The sequence below is a fragment of the Lepidochelys kempii genome, chromosome 1 (genome assembly GCF_965140285.1).
Source record: "Lepidochelys kempii isolate rLepKem1 chromosome 1, rLepKem1.hap1, whole genome shotgun sequence".
NCBI lineage: Eukaryota > Metazoa > Chordata > Testudines > Cheloniidae > Lepidochelys > Lepidochelys kempii.
The window spans coordinates 27,046,936-27,069,064 of record NC_136380.1 but is presented as its reverse complement, the minus strand read 5'-3'; the positions used below and the strand labels follow the sequence as shown (position 1 = coordinate 27,069,064).

At 41.6% G+C, this 22,129-nt stretch overlaps 1 protein-coding gene across 5 annotated transcripts in view; it reads right to left on the bottom strand.

Annotated features, from left to right (window-relative positions):
• The window catches only part of FAT3 (FAT atypical cadherin 3), a 559,302-nt gene that overhangs the window by 197,276 nt on the left and 339,897 nt on the right, over positions 1-22,129 (bottom strand). For all 5 annotated transcript variants that reach the window (XM_073336876.2, XM_073336917.2, XM_073336926.2 and 2 more), the window contains exon 4: positions 299-360. In XM_073336876.2, the coding sequence (XP_073192977.2) occupies positions 299-360 (62 nt within the window). The remainder of the gene's footprint in view (positions 1-298; positions 361-22,129) is intronic.

Below are 22,129 nucleotides of genomic sequence, written 5' to 3'. Positions count from 1 at the left end.
AAAGAATATCTGTCTATTTCTACAGTTTGTTCATGTGTCTGAAAGCATTTTGTGAATTGTCAATTGAATTATTTCCCCTGTATAGTCAGGTTCCCCTCTTTGCACAGCTCTTTCAGACAGCAACAGGAGAGGGAATAGCATTGTCTTAAGGGGGGGGGGGGGGTTTCCTGAAAATTAACATGGAAAGTTAGACAACAGGTGTAACAGCAGAAACAAACTTTAAACTCATTATTTGAAATTGGTAAGATTTGAAGATGGAGGTACCCCTTTAATATATATATTCCCCATCAGAGTTTACCTCGAGAAAATGCTCTGCCTGCTGCTCTCGATCCAATTTTCTTGATGTTGTCATAATCAGACCTGCGGGAAAAGGAGAACATTTGATTGTCAATATATGCTGGAGCAACGTAAATCTCTCCACTGACCATAAGAAGCAAGTTCATTTGCTGAATTCTCCAAAAGTGGTGGTAATGGGGGGTGGGGGGATGATTTGGAACAGTATCATGCCTAGTTTTCTTGAGGTCTGTCTGACATCACCATAGTCAGTGTTTGCCTGAAAATGAATCTGTAAGGGGAAAAAAGAATACAATATTAAAAACTGAAAATGGGTTACAATTGTGTTTATATAGTTAATATACTGTAGTTAGTATGGTAAATTCAAAAACCTCAGTAAAGAATCACTAACAGTCTTGTAATTAGGAATTTTAATTAACATTTGCATATGAGTGAAATCTTACAGTAAGAATCTCATTAAAGATTTTAGAGTTCTTGAACAATTAATAGGATGGGATACTGATTACTTCTGTGCCAAAGCTCTATCTTCTGTTATTTAACTTTCTGATAGGTTTTTGATCTCTCTTTTTTGTTATTATATTTGACAAGGAAGGTTATTTCTGTAATAACTCCTTGTATGCATAATGATTTCCAGCTCTTGTGCACTGAAGGTCCTGTACTACGTCATCATTTTGTTCCATGTATAAAGAGCCTTTAAACAAAGTAACTTTTTACATTAAAAAGATCAAGACATCTTTACTTTAAACAGTGCTCTTCTATACACTAATAACCTCATGCAGGATATAGACTTAGCAAAGAAAATATGAGAGACACTCACAGACTTTCCAAGATTCATTACCCTTACCGTGTTGTTAAAAACAATTTTAGCTTTTATTTTTCCTCAGTAGCAATTAAAAGGTTCCACTTCTACCTCACACAGAGTGTTCTTTGAATAGCAGGATACATTGTGTGCTGTCTCGGAGGTAGATTCTGACTAGTGTTAAGACACCAGAATCCCGGAGGTATATATTTCCAGAGGTTTATATTTTATTGAAGACAATGCAATGTACCATATACTTTGCAAGAATTCATTCTTCATGTTTGCTAGAAAAACAGGAGCAGTAATATCCCACGGCTGAACTAAAAGACTTACTTGTTTAATGAGAGGATTTACCCTTCTGATGACCATGATTTTTTTCAGAATAATAATTCTTATTAATTATAATTATTATATTTTACATTTATATTGTGCCTTTAATCTCAAAGCACTCTAAAGCACTTTACACACGGTCGCTTTCTACTTAGGAGGAATCACTTCACTCACCAGTAAAATAGGGGTTATACCTAAGAGTAATGGGATTAATTTAACAAAGAGAAGTCTTTCCTGATATTTCAGGCTAACAACGAGATCTATTAGACTGAAAAATAGACTCCCAAGGGAAAGTGACAAAAACCAGACTAGACTTGACAAAGCATCAGAAAAAATTATATACTGTTGTTATTGAGAATAAACCTGTGCTGGCAAAGGGATGGAAAAGAAAAATGCAACAGGCCTTTTCGATCTCAGATGGTTATAATTCTGTTCTCTGGGTTGTAAGATGACTGCAGTTGTGTGGGTTTGGGAAGGCATCACAGTGGATGATGGGTTTGTGCCATGCATGCAACTCTGTATTCATGCATCCGATGAAGTGAGCTGTAGCCCACGAAAGCTTATGCTCAAATAAATTTGTTAGTCTCTAAGGTGCCACAAGTACTCCTGTTCTTTTTGTGTGAATGTAGCTCATCATATATGAACACAAGGAAGAAGTCACTACAAGCAAATACTTGTTTTCAGCAACACCTTGTAAGAGCAACTGCCCTTTACAAGCAACATTTCCTCTGGGAACATGTTCCCTACTGTGACTTATCAGCACTCCCCATAACAGCAACAGTTGCTTGGGAGCAACATAGCAAAAGGGCACTGATATATTGCTATTAATAACCATCTACTGTATTTAAGAAAATATTTCATTACCAACAAGATTTTAAAGTGGAACTCATTAAGCCCTTTTGTGGCATTAAGACACCACTATAGACCCCTGTGCTCAGACAGGGCATGTATCAACAGAGTTCTCACTATTGCTGAAGATATGACATCTCTTTATATGCCCTCCCACTCTCTTTTTGCTAAGGCACTATTTATAAATGGTACCCAACTTCTTCTTAAGTCAGAAATGTACATGCACAAAGAGTACGGACTGAAGGTCAGATAGTCAAATGCACCCTATACCTTCCCAAACAGTTTTGGATGCATGCTGCATGGCCTTTCATTACAGTGAGTGATATGATTAGGGTTCCCTGGCTCCGGAAGTCTCCCAGAAGCGGCAGCATGTCCCCGCTCCAGCTGCTAGGTGGAGGGGCCAGGGGCTCTGCATGCTGCCTGTGCTCACAGGCACCACTGCCACAGCTCCCATTGGCTGTGGTTCCTGTCCAATGGGAGCTGCGGAGCTGGCACACAGGGTATGGGCAGCGTGTGGAGCCCCATCCCCACCCCTATACCTAAGAGCCAGACATGCTGGCTGCTTCTGGGAGCCACGTGGAGCCAGGGCAGGCAGGGAGCCTCCCTTAGCCCCGCTGCACTGTTGACTGGACTTTTAGCGGCCCGGTCAGCAGTGCTGACCACAGCCGCCACGGTCCCTTTTCGACTGGGCATTCCAGTCGAAAACCAGACACCTGGCAACCTTAGATATGATTTCTGCCCTAACCACCCCATGGAGAGAGCACATCTTACTCTCCTTTTGAAATGAAAAGCTCACGATGGACTCTTCAAACTGAACCTTCCAGTTGGTAGAACACCCTGGCACCTGCCACTGGACAGGCAAAAGGGACGGTCACTATGATCAATTCTCACAAGTGTCATTTTGTAAGGTTGTTGGTTGGTTTTTTGTTTTGTTTTTTTAAAGCTACAGATATTTGTATTACAGTTCTATCCAGAGGCCCCAAACACATCTGGCTCCCATTCTGCTACATGTTCTTCACGCACTGTCTGTGTGTTTATTCAGTGCCTAGGACAGGGGGGCTCCATTCTTGGCTGGCACTTAGGCACTACCGTAATAAACATGATTAATGATAGAATAATAAATACAAACACATAGCAAATCCCTACTACAAAAATGGTTCATATAATTTCAAAGGAATGGCTACAGGAAGAGAAGAGCAGCTATCAGACTCCATACTGAACAAAACCTAGTATACGCTCTTCAATCAAATAATCATCTTACACAGAGATGGCTATAAATGTTCCCTATAAAGGCTGTTGATGTTGGGCCAATTTCATCAGCCCCCACGAATGACTTCAGCTGAATTTCATGGGCTTTTCTCGGAGGAGAATTCAGCCAATGGTGTTGTAACACTTTTTCCCTCTCCAAGTTTATTAATGTAATAAATATGTGACAGTAATAGTACTCAGCAGGACAATTTTAATCTTCCAAGCACTGTACACATGTTAACCAATCCATCTGCACAACGTCTCAGTGAGTATCATCCTTACTTTGAAAGGTGGGGAAACTGAGGCAACTTGACCAATGTCGCCCAGCAGGCCAGTGGTAGATGTGACAGTAGAGCTTGCTTTATTGATAGCTGGTGGGGCTGGAGGATTTAGGGCTACCACCATGCCCCCCCATCCAGGAAGAAGATATTTTGCTGCTCTGTCCAAAGGGCAGCTCGATTCCTGAGCTGCCAGCTGGGAATTGTTCAGTCCAGTCTCTTCCTGGATGCCAGGCAGTAATAAGGGAGGATGTTTGCTGCTCCTGACATTCAGATGTCAAGAGGGGTCATCTCCCCCCCGCACCAGAAACCAAAAAGGGAGAAGTTCCCCTCTTCGAGCTTTGGGAGAGCTTTGTAATCACAGAAGTCTGTTGGGTCAGACAGCTTCAGGGGCTCGGTCCAGAGTCTTGGCTGTACACGAGCATGGGCAATATTGTGAGATTTCCTGCTTCCATTCAAACCAGACAAGAATGTCCTAGCAACGGACCTTCTGGCACATCTGCTCCCAGCCAAGCACTGAAAGTGGGGAGTCAGCTAAACTTTTGTGAATTTCAAAACAGATTAGATCCAGGTCAAGTTCTGGGTCCAGAGAGGCCTGACTAGACTAGTCTTAATTTGCACTTTTACAGAGCCTTTCCCCCATGGATCTCGAAGCAATTTATAAGCATCCCCTGGAGGATAAACTACTATTATCATCCTCATGTTACAGAGAAGCTGAGACACAGGTAAGCGACTCATCTTAGGTCACAGAGTGAATAAGTGACCCCACCAGGAACAGAACTCTGAACTCCTGACTCCATGTCTGCTGTTCTAACCACCGGACAACAAACCCTCTTTGAACAAGTTTACTAACCCTTTGGTGTTAACATATATATAATGTAGCGAACACGTAAGCATAAGAACAGTTATGAGCTCAACAATGAGGCTAGCACTCTGTGGAATGGTAAAATATGGGCATGAAATAACTAATAATAAAATAAGCAAGCCAGAGAGTGTCAAAAACAGTTAGCTTTTATGTTTAGCTTTTTAGTTTTGCTGATTTGTGTCATCTTGGGTATTTTTGTGATATGCAAAAAATAGGTTTCTTTTTTACTTTAAATGATTCCTTTGTGATTTAATTTTTTAAAAACAGTAGTTTTGCTTGGATGGTTAATCATGTGTTTATGCAGCTTTTTATGTGTATCTGGGGAAATACCCAAAAGTACTTATTTGCACTATGGGCCTGATGCCATTCAGGTTTCAAAACAGAAAGCTAGATTCTCAACTGGTGTAAATCAGTGTAGCTCCACTGAAGCCAAAGGACCCACATCAATTCACATAAACTAAGGATTTGGCTGAGAGGATTTTATTGTTTTAATTTTTGGTCTGATTATTTTTAATCATGAGTATATGAAAACCCCACTGTAAATCACTACTTTTTGTGTAACAAGAAAAAAAGTTGTATTTTTTTAATAAATTGATTCAAAAGTCATTTTTAGGCAAAAATCTGATAATCCATGTCCAAGCTCAGCATCCATTATTTTATTTGTCTGTGCAAGTTGTACTTTCTTTGAATACATAAAATGTCATTTAACTCCTACCAAAGCTGCAAATCAAAATTAAGTTTTGCCAGTTTTGCCAACCTTTCTGATAGTTTACCATGTACAGTACTGAAAATGTAAACATATTTTATAGGATTGTGTTACTCTAACACAAAGCTCATGGTTTTTGGCAGCCTATATGATTAACTTGCCAAGGAATGTGGGTCTGATATGCAGGCTGAGAGAGTATCTTGAGTAAAAGCAGACAGGTAAAGGAGAAGCTAATATGTGACTTTTCACCAACACTGAATCTCCCCTTTTAAGTCTAAGATGGAATTGATGTTGATTAAAATGGAGGATTGCAAATAAACAAATGAGGAAATAATGCTACAACTGTACTCTTCAAAGATGTGATCCCAGAATCCCATATTTAATGGGCAAAGGAATTAAATAAAGGTCCTAAAAAGTATCATCCAGAGCAGACGGGCTACGCTGTGCTGGGCACATGAAGCCCTGGCTTGCACTCTCAGAAAGCCCATCTGTCCCTAAGCTGGTAACATCCATATTGTACAGGTCAGTATTTCTATGCATTCTTAAAAAGGCAAGGGAAAAGGATATGCAAGATTTGTGATGAGCAGGATTCGTGGAATTGCTCCTCCTACATGTACTGTCTCATGCAGCTCAGTTGCAAACCAGATGAAACTGTATCCCAACTCCAGTACTTCCAAAGCAAAACAAAAAAAACCCAAAAAAACAGAGGGACGTGCAGACTGGTTTAATAGGAATTGAGAAACCAAACTGCAAGGGATGAAATTACTTATTTCCATCCTCCATCAGCCTGGGCAAATGGGCATTTAAGAGCAGTAGTCCAACAGCAACACAAATGAGCTGCATAGGTCCTGCTTATCGTTATGGCAGCTGGCAGAACACACTTTCCAAAATGTGTTGGTAAACTGCTCTACAAAACTCAAGATGATATCTCTGCTCTTGGAGCCGAGAAGTAGACATGGCCCCTGGTCCAGTGTACCTTGATTGCTAATGCTCCTTCTAAGGTCATTCCCCTAATCAAACCTGCCAGGCCCTTTTAAGGAATTTTAAAACCATACTGCCAAATAACACTCAGCAACACACAGTGATCGGATTAGCACCTAATGAGTTGTAATTTAAACTGCTGCTGCACACCCATTGCATTACTAGCTCCAGCTTCACTCCTAATGTGTTGGCTACCTTGAGTTTAAAGGACCAGTTAACTCAAACTAGACATTTGTGTATGCAAACAGGAGTGTGGGTTGGGGCAACACTCGAGTTATATCTTGAGTTAACAATACAGTGAAGATAAATCCTTAGGTTAATCAACTTTTCATAATCTTATTTAATATGTATTATCCTAAATGTTTGCATTAGAGATATTTGGAATATTCTCAACTGCTATCAATTATTTACATACACAGTCTGACTGGTTAATATCACTGTAGCCATCATTAATGTTACCCTATGAGGAAGTAAACAAACCTGTGGACTCATCACATGACTATATTCAGCGAGGATTTTCTTCCTGTATGTAAAAATCAATACATATCATCCTTACATATATTTGACTTCTGAGAAATATTTATTTAGTGGATCTTAGGTACCAAGGCACCTAAAGACTGAAAGTTAGTTTGCCGCAGATATTCTTTCATACAGAATATTTGAGTTTCCCTAATAGGTCTAATACTAATATTAATCCAGGGAGAGCTCAGTAGCTTTTTCCAATGAAAATCAATTATTTTGATTCTAACTGTAGGGTCAGATTCTGATAACCTTATTCGAGCTGAGCAGCAATTGACTCTAGGGATGATTCTGTTTTCAATGTGTCTCTTCTCTCAGTAAGGTACTACTTAACAGGAATAAGGGTGTCCGAATCTGGCTCAAATGAAGAGGATACATTAGCATCGTGTTACTCTCCCTAGTAGGGGAGCAGATTTTTAAATTATAGGAGATAGAAAGGACTGAAATTGCAATCCAATTATTTTGTTAGCTTCTCATCTCCACAATCGGTTTAGCTAAGAATACACAAACAACATGTGCAAGGCAACAAGCCACCCAGGGTCAAAGAAGGCCAACAAGCAGCATGTTCCTATGTCTCTAAGCAGAAGGCAGGTCCACTGTGACTTTCAATAACTGATATGGTATCCAGATTTGTTCTCTCCAAAATAAAATATTCAGATTGGGATACAGATGTGAAGTTGGTTGAGTAGAAAACAGTCAGGCTTCAATATATTTCCAGGTGTATCATCCACTTTTTAAACTCACGTTCTTCTCCCATCCCACCCATTAAAATCCCACACATCTAATTTTTTTAAAATAAATTCTTGCAACTGCACGATTGGCTGGAAATATGAATAAAGGAGCTTGTAGTATATTACTCAGGTTTAACTTGTGGTTTCAGAATATGTTTACTCAGATGTACAAACAATACATTCTATCACTTGCAACATAAAAAAATCTTCATCAGAGGACAAAGCCAGACACAATTTGCCATGAATCGTAAAGCCTGTATGGCAAAGCCACATGGACAGATCCTACATGGATTATAGTTGAGATCTCAGCCTGAAGCTTTGCTATACCCTGGTTTCAGAGGAAAGCTTTCCTCTCACTAAGATACTGATCTTGGCCTCCAAATATGATGGTACCCATAGTATAACACTAGGGAGCTTTCTCCACAGAGTTATCACCCATCCATGCTCATCAAGAAGTTTTTGCACCTTCCTTGTCACAGATGCTATATTCCCAGATTTTTAACTGCTGCTCTCAAGCGCCGCAATGAACAAAGATACAGGTAGAAGAAGATCCACCAAGTTATCAAAGCAACTTCCAGAGGGTAACCTTTGAAGACTATGGCCAGGTCCCAGCAGTCAGATGCCAAATGGGTCATGCCTAAACAAAATAATGAAGCTGACCCATAGCTTGAGAGCAAGAGGAAGTGGACAACATAGGCTCCAATGTTCATCTGTATCTGGGTAGGAGCCTGATTGACCAGAACAGAAATAGTTTGGGTGAACTGACACTAATGCCTAGTTGGCCTAGACAATCATATTTCTTGCTGCAGAAGTGTTCCTCAGCTAAAAGAAGACTGGCCCTTCTACATAGGAGGCTTTCCCAGATCTAAGGAAGCAGTTGGTCCTCTACTAGAAACTTAAGAACTGGACATTCCTTCTCTAGAACAGATCTTACCTTAAAGGGAGAGTAATCAAGGAAGCTTTAAATGCATTAACTGACCACATTCTGAGACACTTATTTCCTTTGTGCCATAAAATACCACGACAATGATTCCTTCTCTTTGAGAGAGTCTATAGCTTTTTTAACAGTTTTGATGCAGAACCCATACTCTAGCGCACTATTTGTTCTTTCCTTAACAGAAGGGTATTCTGGAAAAGTTCAGGTATCCTTCCTAGAACCTGTATGTATATGGTCTCCTAGCAGAAAACCAGTTTCTTACTTTCCCCCATAGCCTCTCAAATACATACACTTGGTCCCCTTGTTCAATGAAGAATGGCAGGCCATCTTTTTTCAAAATTGCTTGAACTCGCTTGATTGAAAGTGAGATTTCTAAAAGTGCCTAGATTTCCAGTGGAACTTGTGCTTCTAAATCACTTAGGCACTTTTGAAAATCCTATGCTCAGTCTCAGTTCTATAAATTTCACCATCACTGGTGGAGGCCTATAGATCCTAACAAGGAAAAGAGCATCCAAAGGTCCCTTGCAGGTGATTGAAACATTTCTCTTTCTCTACCTAGACCCCCAAAGTCCTGAGGAGAGCCTTGTCTTGTGGAACCTCACCAAAAGCCTGATTCCTCTTCACAGGATATGAGGATTCTGCCTCCAGCTTCTTTAAGGCAGAACCAAACATGAACACTAGACTAGGATCCAAGCTCTGAACTGAAGAAGAGAGAATCAAAGGTAGTAGAAGGCTTCTTTACTGGAATCTGAACCATCAATGAAACTAAGTTTCAGGGAGCCCACAAAGTATATTCTGTAGTCACGGAAGCCCTTTATTTTAACCTGCCCCCTAAATTTGAGATGTTCAAATCCCTTTGGTGATTTAAGGCTAAAGGAACTAGCCCAGGCACCCTAGCTTTGCATCTACAACAAAAGCTGCTGTGGATTTAGCCATTCATGGAATTGGCCAACATAATCCATCTAGTGGGAAAGATAAAAGACTGCTTCATCAGTGAAAAATTCACTTAAAAAAAAGTGTTCTGGGGATGTTCTTAATAATTCTAGGTAAAGTGTTTTAAATAGGCAGGAACCTGTTGGTCAGCTCCTATTGGACACTGATTCCTAAAAGGTGGGACAGGCGACTGAAAATATCTGGCACAGGTATGGAGATTTCAGCCCAACAATGAAGTAGAAGAAGAAACTGAAGAAACTAATGCTTGTGCTCCCAGGAATAGTACTCCTGACCGAAGAAGTCAAAGGAGAGGTAATAAATATTGCCAATTACAGGAGTTTACTAACACAAATGATCAGAAACTTATTTCTGAAAAAAAGACGATGGGCCTTCTAGAAGGCCCAAGTACACATCAATTATACTCACAAGTCAACATAGGAATTTCATTCAAGAGCAGTATGCAGGAAATGGCATAAAGAGACAGGATACCTCTGTTCAGAAGTACAGCCATCAACTGTAAAATCTTTGTTTTCCCCTGATGGTACAGAATTAAACCTACAAGTCTAGGTTGATCAAAGAGGGTCACTAGAGTGCATCATCTTTTTCAGTAGTGCATGCTGGAGTATAAAATTGTCCAATATCCATGGTAGTGGAAGTGCAGAAATGGTTAGCAATAATCAGGGCAACTCTGTTATCAACAAAAGGCATTTTAAACGCTAACAGCACATTCATCTAGCGTAATAAATTAGCGATTGACATAGTGAAATTGCATATCAAAGATAAATTATAGAATAGAATTTAAATTTGACTTGGAGATGTAAACAAACATATCATTTTATATAATTACACATGTAAACCTCTAATTTAGAAAGAATGTATTCTGATCCTAAATGAATGATACTGTATTGAAGAAAAAAACGAGGAAGACTGTGTAATTACTTTAAAGATTACTGCATTACTGGTTTTGTTGAGATGACAATGAGAATGAAATGACCTCTCTCTCTGAAATGAGCAAAACATAAAATGCTACCACTTTTAAAACATTAATGTTTTCTTTTATATGCATAAACTGACTCCCAAGAATTTATTTCTCGTTATCCTCTTCTACGTCTTAGATGGTAAACTTTATATTTAGAATATGAAAAGGGAACACAACACCGATATTCCACTAAAGAACTCCCAGATCCTCACATATTGGCAGCATTTGTCTTCTGATCTGTTTGGGAACTTATATCTATCTATGCACGGTATTTATGTTGCCCCCATTCCTGCAGTAACTGGGCATCTCACAATGTATTTATCCTTACAACACCCCTATGAGGTAGGGAACTGCTATGAGCCCCATTTTACAGATAGGGGAACTGAAACACAGGAAATCTAAGTGTCTTCTCCAAGGTCACACAGGAAGTTTGTGGAACAGAAGAGAACTGAACCCTGGTATCCCAAGGCCCAGGCTACCACCTAACCACTGGATCATCCCTCTTTCCATCCTGACCACTATCAATGTAATTCCCGAGAGCCTTCCAAGTATTATGGGGGAGTGGTAGCAAGGCCCTAGTTAAGGCTGCCTCAGAGAACTGTGTATATTTTAAACACAGAAAACAACAATAACATACCTTTATTCTTCCTTCCCAGTTTGTAGGATCCTTAATTCATTGTGTGTGGGGGGTGCATGGGAGAGAAAGACCAGATCCTACTGAAAACCAGTTAGTCCTATATGGGGTGAAGTTCACAGTCATTCTAATTTCTTCAAAGAGTGAGCTCAACTATCTGGGTGCAGCAGGAATGTGTATGTTTACACACACAGTCCCTGTCACAAACTGCTTACATCCTAAGTAGATAAATGACACATGAGGGATAGGGAAGTGGAATATTAATTAAATATATTTAATCTGGTTATATCTCACTAAATCAATTATCTGCCAGTACATTGGCGCATCTCGTTCCCTCCTGTTCTCTGCCTGTGGCCCACAGTAGTTTAATCTCCTGAGAGCTGTTATACTTTGGTTGAATTCTGGTGGTTAGGGTTGGTGTGGCAGTGTTTAGTGGCCTGTGATATACAGATCTGGGGGTCATGTCTAGCCTTCAACTCTATGACTCTATATAGAATTTGTATGTGCATTTGCAATTTTAAAATTATAAACATATAAAATAAGTGTCAAACCCTCCTTGGCCCCTCAGCCAAGCCATCATTAATGGAGGATTTCCTATGGATGTTACAGCATTCAGTAGCCCTGAGGAGTCAATGATAGCTTCAATGTCATGGAAGGACTGAACCATTACCCTAGATAGTGGGGGGCTGTCACAGAGGACTCAAGCTCTTAGGAATCCTTCCCCACAGTGATTAGCATGTTAAAGGTTTTACAAGTTCCTCATTTAAAGATAAATGAATAAATAAATAAAAACATTTGTCTCCTTTGTATTTTCCTTCAGAAAAAAAAATCCGAGCCTCCTACACAACTAATTGTTAATATGATGCCTCTGTGCAGATTTTAACAACTCCCTAGGTCACTCTTTCATTTTCAATAATAAATTACAGCATTCCATTCTGGTTGTAATTAGCATCTAATTAGTACTTGTAGAAGTAGCTATAAATATATCTAACTCCTGGTTAGTTTAGTATCCAAAACACATGATCATTATACAATTTCCTTTAATTTTTCTATGCACAAAGGCCTGCTAATGCCTAAACCGAGTGAGCCTAGCTAGCCTATAGTTATAATTTATGCCAGTCGGTTTCACACTTTAGAAAAAAAGAAACTTGCACAACATGAAAGAGAAGAAAGGGGAGGTGGTGCTGCTCTCAGTAGTAAGAGGGTGTGCAAATAACCCACATACCACTCAGTTGTTTAATGCATTACCAATCATTGCTTGATCTTAGTTTCTAGCATATTATCACACTACAAGAAGGGTGGAGGATTAAGTCCTCAGTCAGTGCTTTTGTAACCCATATGCATAGGTCACAGCATGGTGAAGCCTTGGAATTTTCTTTTATCAATTGTTGGGGGCAGGAGTGGACAGTTCATCGCCTAACAAACAGAGCTATCGCTTGTGCCTCCTAATCCAGACTCTCTTGTCACCTTTTAAAGGAAAGTGATTTTACATTTTTCCACCCACATTATGAATGAACACTATACTTGACAATGGGTAAACACCTCCCTTTTCTCCCAACTGTGATCAGAATAAAGGGATTGATTGCTTATTACAAGCAATTGTCTGCAGCCTAGCAAAACCAAGGTTTATCTGGACTGCCAAAGCACCATGTTAGCAGTGCCCTTTGCTGGCCACAGATTATGAGGATCAGGTAAATCTCATCTTCATCTCTAATAAAAATGCTTCCTTGGTGGTGTGACCTTCCCTGAGCCAGATGCAGAAGGCAGAGCTGCAGAATGAAGCCTCTTATCAAGATTTATGGTCCTATTTCATGACATATTTATCTCAGGAAAAGACCTAATTAATACCTTGGAACTGTTAAGATCTGTTACCATTCACAAAGTGGCTAGCAAACTGCACTGGGAGCCCTGAGTTCCTTTCCCAGCACTGCCACTATCCTGCTCTGTGACCTTACATGAGTCACTTTGTGTTTCTGTGCCTCAGTTTCCCCTACCGTAAAAGGGGGATAACAATGCTCTTCTTTGAAAAGTGCCTTGAGACCTATAAAGCAAAAGCACTGAGTGAGAGCTAGATATTACCACCTAATAGTCCTGCAAAACACCAATGAAATACACCTTAATTGTTCTCTAAGATTATTTGTTAAATAGCTGGGGGGAAAGAAAAAAAAAAAACCTCCTTCAATTACTGAAATAAATTCCTTTCCGTACCAGGAGTTTATACTTTCATTTGTCTGTCAGGGTAACCACCCCAATGACAAAAACTTATTTAAATTATTATTTAAAACTTATTTAAATTATTTAAATGTATTTCATCATAAAAATAAAAACCATCACAGACTACAGATGCCCTGACAAATAATAATAATAAAAAAAACCACGAACAGCAGCAGCAGTAAACAAACAGACTTTTTCCTCAAACCCAGCATTTTCCCATTTCAGCTCCTGCAAAAATCAATTTCTGCCCCCTCCAAATGAAAATCCCCACCTCAGCCTCCCCAGTCAGCTACCCAAATGATTGAGCCCTGCAGGGTGCCTTACAGGTCGACATATTAAAGGAGGAGGACGAACAATACAGAGGGAAATTAAGGAGTCCTCACAAAAAGGTGTCTCAGACTCCAAGAGAGAGGGGCAGTTAGCTGAAGCACATCCCCACCAGGCCCCTTTGCCCCCCACAGGTCTTTCCCTCAGCACCAAATGCCAGATAGGGCAGGAATGTTTCCAGGTCACTGACCTAAACAAGGCAATGGAAATGGAGGAGTATAGGCAAGCGAGTGAAAGAAGGGCAGCAGGGCTTGATCCACGGTACAAGGAGCACCCTGAGGCTTCCCTAAGCCATCAGTTTGATTTATAGTTTATATAGTATGAGACGTTATTGACGGGAAGAGGAAATAAGGAACTGAATGAGGAAGGTGGAAGAGAAAGAGAAACGAAAAGATGAGCGGAAGAGAGGGAACATGCACGGAGGAGAGTAGGGAGCAAGGAAAGGGTGGAGGTAAGGATCAAGAGGACTCAGATTCAAATTCATAAACTTTAAGACCAAAAGGGACCACTAAATCATTTAGGCTGATTTCCAGTATAACACAGGGTGCATAGTAATAGGGGCTGAAGGTTCTAGGACAAGGTGGTGACACCAGATTCAAAGACTCCACTGCCAGATTTAAAGACTTCACTTCCAGAAGGGACCATCATGATCATCTAGTCCAGGGGTTCCCAAACTTGGTTCACGGCTTGTTCAGGGTAAGTCCCTGGCGGGCCGTGAGATGCTTTGTTTACCTGAGTGTCCACAGCTACGGCCGCTTGCAGCTCCCAGTGGCTGCAGTTCGCCGTTCCCAGCCAATGGGAGCTTAGGGAAGCGCCGCGGGCTGGGCCACCACTTCTCGCAGCTCCCATTGCCTGGGAACAGCAAACCATGGCCACTGGGAGCTGCGAGTGGCCGTACCTGCGGACGCTCAGGTAAACAAAGCGTCTCGCAGCCCACCAGGGGCTTACCCTGAACAAGCCGCGAACCAAGTTTGGGAACCCCTGATCTAGTCTTACCTCGTGCACACTACAGGCCACAGAACCTCACCCACCCACTCCTGAAATAGGCTCATAACCTCTGGCTGAGAGACTGAACTTCTCAACTCTTGATTTAAACACTTCAAGTTACAGAGAATCCACCATTTACACTAGATCAAACCACCAAGAGACCTGTGCCTCACACTGCAGAGGAAGGCAAAACCCCACCATCCCTCAGGGTCTCGGCCAATCTGATCGGGGGGAAATTCTATCTTAAACCCAAATATGGTGATCAGTGAGCCCCTGAGCACGTGGGACACAAGGGAAAGACTTTGCTGTAGTAACTCAGAACCCTTCCCGTCTCCAGCCATTGGAGATATTTGCTAATGGGGATGGGCCAGACGCCATCGCAGGTAACCTCATCATACCATCCCCTCCATAAACTTGTCAAGCTCAGTCCTGAAACAAGTTAGTATTTTCACCCTCACCGCTCCCCTTGGAAGGCTGTTCCAGAATTTTATTCTTCTGGAGATTGGAAACCTTCATCAACCTTGAAGCCTCAGCTTGCTGATTGCCAGTTGAAATCCATTTGTTCTTGTGCCAATAGTGTCCCTTCACTTAAATAACTCCTCTCCCTACATGGTATTTATCCCTCTGATGTATTTGTAGAGAGAAATCATATCTCATATCAGTCTTCATTCTGTTAGGGTAAACAAGCCAAGCTCCTTAGGTTTCCTCTCATAAGGCAGGTTCCCCATTCCACTGATCATCCAGGTAGCCCTTCTCCACACCTGTTCCAGTTTGAATGAATCTTTCTGAAACAGAATTGCACCCAGTATTCCAGATGAGGTCTCACCAGTGCCTTGTACAATGGCAATAAGACTACCCTATCCAGACTGGAAATACTTCACTTAGGATTGCATTAGCCTATTTCACAGCTGCATCACACTGATGGCTCTTAGTCATCATGTGATCAACCAATACACTGCTGCTGCTGAACTCCAATCCTGTTTCATCTCAGGTGGTGGTTGGGATTCAGTTGGAGCTGCTGGGGGTGGCAATGCCATCTGGAGCCCCCTCTCTCAGGATCAGGATGATTAAACCCTGGGGTCACAGGAGATGATGGGGAAGGGAGCCATGATGGTGAAGCTCACCCTAGTAGACTCTGTCTGTTCTTCTGTTATGTTCCTCTTTTTGTTCTTTCATACTTTCCCCACAAAATATCTTTCTTGTAAGAACCCAAAAAGGAAGTGGTCGGTAGAATAGCCCATGTCCTCATTGTTTTGTCCACCAATTAGGCCTAATATCTGACATACCAATTTTGGCTCATTACCTTCCAGCTCCACATCTTCTATTTTTAACAAACATAATGTCAACACAGTCCTTGAATCATACAAACTTGACCTTTTTGTTTAAATTAATTCAGTTATTCTGCCTCCCTTTCATACCTTTCCCATCAACATTTGTTATTATACGTTACTGTAACATCTCATGAAGTTTTCATACTTTTTACAGTTGATCTCACAATTCAGGTAAATTCGTAGGCCCAATTATCACAACACCATCTAGCTCTCTCTCCTCTTCTGTTCTTATAAGTCTACCTCTTATAGCAAAAAACTTGTTGTTAGTCCTTAAGTGTATGACTTTGCACTATTAAATTTCATCCCTTTTGTATTACTCCAGTTTCCAAGGGCATCCAAATCTTCTTGTGTGATATTCCGATCCTCCTCTGTATTGGCAATACCTCCCAACTTTGTGTCATCTGCAAATTTTATTAGCACACTCCCACTTTACATGCCAAGGTCATGAAAGTGTTTAAATAAGATTGGTCCCAAGACCGATTCTTGAGGAATTCCACTAGTTAACTCCCTTCAGCTTAACAGTTCCCCTTTCAGCATGACCCAGTGTAATCTCCCCTTTAATCAGTTCTTTACCCACCTTTCATTTCTCATATTAAGCCCCATGCTCTCCAATTTTAACTAACAATTTCCCACATGAAACTGTCTCAAATACTTTACTGAAATCCTTGTCTAGAAAATCAGTTATCTTTTCAAAGAAAGAGATCAGGCTGGCTTGGTACAATCTACCCACTGTAAAACTATAAGCAAGAGTCAATGAGTTGCTACTGATACAGACGGACAACATGGGGGGGCAGGTTGTGGAGTGGTGCCTGGCTGAATGGAGTGCTATCTGTGAGGGCAGAAGCAGGAATGTCCAGAAGCTGGGCTGGAATGCTGGTGGGGGCTGTTGCAGCTGCAAGGACACACCCTTCCCCCTCTTCTTTATAGTCTCTCCTCCTCCAGCACAACACCATTACTTTAAGCCATCGCTTTTACAGAGCCTAAATATATTTCCCTTCCCTATCCCCATTTCAGTCTTTTCCCCTTCTTTTTTGTTTGAGATCCTCCTCCCCCAGCCTTTGACTTCTTCACCCCATGATGATCACCTCCACATGGAGGAGGGATGAACACGGTTCTCTCCAGAACTCATGGATACTGCTCTTTCAGTCAGACAGCAGAGACCTGACCCGCTCTCAGTGTGCACTGCAGTATTCCCAGCCCAAGAAGCAAATGGCATTTCTACAGGTTGTAGTTACCACTCCACCAGTATCTCTTCTCCCATTCTCGATATCTGTATAATTATTTCTCCTCCTCAATTATCTGTCTCTTTTCTCCCCCACCTCTATCCTAACTTCCTCTGTTTTTATTCTAGACGGGCACTGCTGCTGGCTTTGTAGCAAAAATGGCCATCACCTTCAACTGTCATGGATACTGCAAGCTCAGAAGCAGCATCAACAACACATGTTGCATAACTAGCCTGGGTAAAATGTATTCAGACTCATTTTCAATACTTCTTATTGAGCTACTGGATACAATGATTCTGAGGCAAAGTGGGATGCTTGGTGAGCTCATTTGCATCTCATTACCCAGCACGCTCTTCCTCCTCGAAGCTATTTTCATAGCAGCACTGTTGTCCAAGCCCTGGGAACAGGCGGAAAGATTTGGGCATGCTTTTGGATGCACTGAGTTCTTTTCTGCTGGCTTTGCTCCCCCTTAGTAATGAAAGGCTTTGCACAGTGGTCAAAATGATCCAATTTTCCATTTTGCAGTTTTGTTTTGTTTTTTAAGTAGTTTAAGTTATCAGGAGCAAATCTTGAACAAGGAACAAGATTACAGACATCTGAGCCTAATGTTCCTCTCTGTGTGGTGCTCAGGCCTGAAGGTTTTGATCGGGAAGTAAAAAATGAGTTTAAATTCCATGGGATTTAAATTCGTTTGTAAGAAGAACATATTCCAGCAAAATGGGATTGCAAGCCCGTTACTTTGAGAAGAGCAAATATCCTCTATTATAACTCAGTAGTATCAGCAACTTGCTTTGCACATTACATGCTTCAACTAAGAGCACGGAACATATCCACTCCTGTCACTATCTACATCTAAAGACTGAAATGATTTCGCTCTGTCCAATTCATTTCAAAGTGTGTAGTTTCCAATTACAAGTATAACATGTCAGCCAGTACAAGGGTCTACAGTTTGAGCCACTGCAGTAAATTTTTGCTTTCTGGCAGTTTTACAGCATCAAAGGGTTGATTTAAGGATCAGTAAAACATTTTTTTAATCCCCATACCAAAACTCAAAACAACACTTAAATTACTTAAGTTCTTTATTGTTTTCAGTATCTTCTTAGAAATTTGGACATAAAATTCCACTCATGAATGATTTTATACTTTTTCAATTGACACTTCAAACAAAGGAAAGAATAAAAAAAAAAAACCCAGACACCTCAGTTCTATTCACTTGAATAGCACCTCTCATCCAAAGATTACATAGCACTTCATAATTGTTAATGAGCCTCAACACCCCTTCTGTGGCACTTATTTCCTCCATTTTATAGAAGGAAAAAAAAAACCTCAGGCAAAGAGATAATGACACAGAATATCTCTGGCAGAACCAGCATTAAATCCTGTATCTTCAGACTCCCAGGCTTGTGCTTTAGACACAAGATCAGGACCAAGCATGTTCTTTCAAAGTGAAAATACACAGATAATGTGGGGTAAAAATTATGCACAGAGAAGTGACAAAATCTGTGGGAACAAGAGATGCTTTCTGCCATGATTCAGCTCCCCCTTAAAACCTTTGGAGTGACAATTTCTCAGGTCTTATGCACCATGTGTCTCCAAAACAGTGCCACAGGAGCATGCTCTGTAAGTTTATGCCTCTATACGCCCTGGACAGACAATTATACCCTCCTACCCACACAGATTATTCATTTTTCTAGTAACATATCCCTTCTGATGCAGTAATATGGGTCTATTTTAGGGCCATTTCCATCACGGGCCAACAATTGGTCCTTTAGGATCCAAAAGGACTTTCATGTTCAGATTATACCTATTGTGAGTGACAGGAATGTATACAATGTGGTGAAACCACCAGAAATACTGCAAATGGCAGAGGCTAAAATAATTACACTGAACTGTTTAAAAGGTAGAGAAATATTGTGATACTGTCTAAGGCTGAAGTTTCACATCCCCTATCATAGCAAACTGCATTCACACTGACAGGTTTCAGAGTAACAGCCGTGTTAGTCTGTATTCGCAAAAAGAAAAGGAGTACTTGTGGCACCTTAGAGACTAACCAATTTATTTGAGCATGAGCTTTCGTGAGCTACAGCTCACTTCATCGGATGCATGCCGTGGAAACTGCAGCAGACTTTATTTATACACAGAGAATATGAAAAAATACCTCCTCCCACCCCACTGTCCTACTGGTAATGGCTTATCTAAAGTGATCATCAGGTGGGCCATTTCCAGCACAAATCCAGGTTTTCTCACCCTCCACCCCCCCACACAAATTCACTCTCCTGCTGGTGATAGCCCATCCAAAGTGACAACTCTTTACACAATGTGCATGATAATAAAGTTGGGCCATTTCCTGCACAAATCCAGGTTCTCTCATCCCCTCACCCCCCTCCCAAAAACCACACACACAAACTCACTATCCTGCTGGTAATAGCTCATCCAAAGTGACCATTCTCCCTACAATGTGCATAATTAAGGTGGGCCATTTCCAGCACAAATCCAGGTTTTCTCACATCCCCCCCACCCCCATACACACACAAACTCACTCTCCTGCTGGTAAATAGCTCATCCAAACTGACCACTCTCCAAGTTTAAATCCAAGTTAAACCAGAACATCGGGGGGGGGGGGGGGGTAGGAAAAAACAAGAGGAAATAGGCTACCTTGCATAATGACTTAGCCACTCCCAGTCTCTATTTAAGCCTAAATTAATAGTATCCAATTTGCAAATGAATTCCAATTCAGCAGTTTCTCGCTGGAGTCTGGATTTGAAGTTTTTTTGTTTTAAGATAGCGACCTTCATGTCTGTGATTGCGTGACCAGAGAGATTGAAGTGTTCTCCGACTGGTTTATGAATGTTATAATTCTTGACATCTGATTTGTGTCCATTTATTCTTTTACGTAGAGACTGTCCAGTTTGACCAATGTACATGGCAGAGGGGCATTGCTGGCACATGATGGCATATATCACATTGGTGGATGTGCAGGTGAACGAGCCTCTGATAGTGTGGCTGATGTTATTAGGCCCTGTGATGGTGTCCCCTGAATAGATATGTGGGCACAATTGGCAACGGGCTTTGTTGCATTCACACTGGAGTCATTGGAGCTGGCAGTACCAGGTCCCTGGGGGAGTCATGAAGGAACACTGGATAGGGATTTCTTGGGGGCTGGTCCATGGCTGTGGAATCCTCATGCAGCAGAAATCAGGATGACAACAAATTTTACCACTTTATGAATATACACACATTTTTTCCTCTCTCTATAATGACATAATAATAGAGTGATAGGATAGGGAATGCAGCCCTGCACACTGTAGTTTTATGTAACTTTGTTGGTGCCCAAATACCATAGTGATGGTCACAATAGCTACATCTCTCTCTATAATACACTTCACACAATGTCCAGCCCTCTAAACTTCAGAACACGAAAATGGCCATACTGGATCACACTAATAGTTCATCCAGCCCAGTATCTTATCTTTCAACAGTGACCAATGTCAGATGCTTCAGAGGGAATGAACAGAACAGGGCAATTATCGAGAGATCTGTCCCGTCATCCAGTCCCAGCATCTGGCTGGGTCAGAGATTTAGGGACACCCACAGCATAGGGTTGCATCCCTGACTATCTTGGCTAATAGCCACTGAGGGACCTATCCTCCATTAACTGATCTAATTCTTTTCTGAACCCAGTTATAGTTCTGGCCTTCATAACATCCCCTGGCAACAAGTTCCACAGGCTGACGGTACATTGTGTAAAGACACACTTCCTTTCGTGAAGGCTCATGTTGAATATGCCATGCCTGCACTGCACTTCTATTTCAAACTATCCATGGGCCAATGAACTTAGTATCAAACAAAGCTGGTCATAAAACAGAACTGTAAAGCTACAGCTAAAAGGTATGTTAATAGATTATGATATTTGATATGTCAATGTTCATCAGCCCTTTGCAGAAGGCTGTTAAAGCTCATTATTCAAGTACTTCCTCATGCAGCCAGTGATTCCAGCAACGTTGCACTGAACAGCCTTTGTTGTGTTTCACTAGTGAGGAAGCACTGAAGGGTGCTGCAGATGTGTATCTTGCAAAGAACTGCGTTCCACTAGCAGGATGAAGGTACCAAGTCAAGGGTGAATGACAGACAGGCAAGGTAACAGTGGAACAGATAGCATAGAAATTAATGTTCACCAGTCCACTCTGTGTCTGAATGATTATTACTTTTTAAAACTCAAACCATTATTTTTGTCAGTCAAAGCAAGTAAGGCAAATAAAAATCAAATGGATTTATTTTTTAAAAAGGAAACATTTAGCCACCTGCAAACCTTATGTAATATCAATAAATGGAGTACATTTTCCCAGAAGTCACACCAGTGCAAGCCAATGGGTATCATGGCATCAACAGAGGGAAGAACTGAACCCTAGGAGACCTGGCTGTGACTCCTAGGAAGTACAGTACAGGTGATGAAGCCAAGGAGAAGGAAGGAGACACGAAGGTGACTGTATGCAACCTGAGGTCCCTCTAGATCAGTGTTTCCAAAACTTGGGATGCCGCTTGTTCAGGGAAAGCCCCTGGCGGGCTGATCCGGTTTGTTTACCTGCCACGTCCACAGGTTTGGCCAATTGCGGCTCCTACTTGCTGTGGTTCGCTGTTGCAGGCCAGTGGGGGCTGTGGGAAGCGGTGCAGGCCGAGGGCCGTACCAGACGCCGCTTCCCCCAGCCCCCATCGGCTGGGCACAGCAAACCGCGGCCAGTGGGAGCCGTGATCGGCCGAACCTGCGGACGCGGCAGGTAAACAAACCGGCCCGGCCCGCCAGGGGCTTTCCCTGCACAAGCGACGTCCCAAGTTTGGGAAACACTGCACTAGATTATGGGCTGTTCCAGTCAGTCTGACCTCTGGTGTAAATCAGATCAGCCCCAGGATCTGCCTATGTGCTGCAGGGCAGCCCAGATTCTCCTATAGTAGGTTACACATCCCCC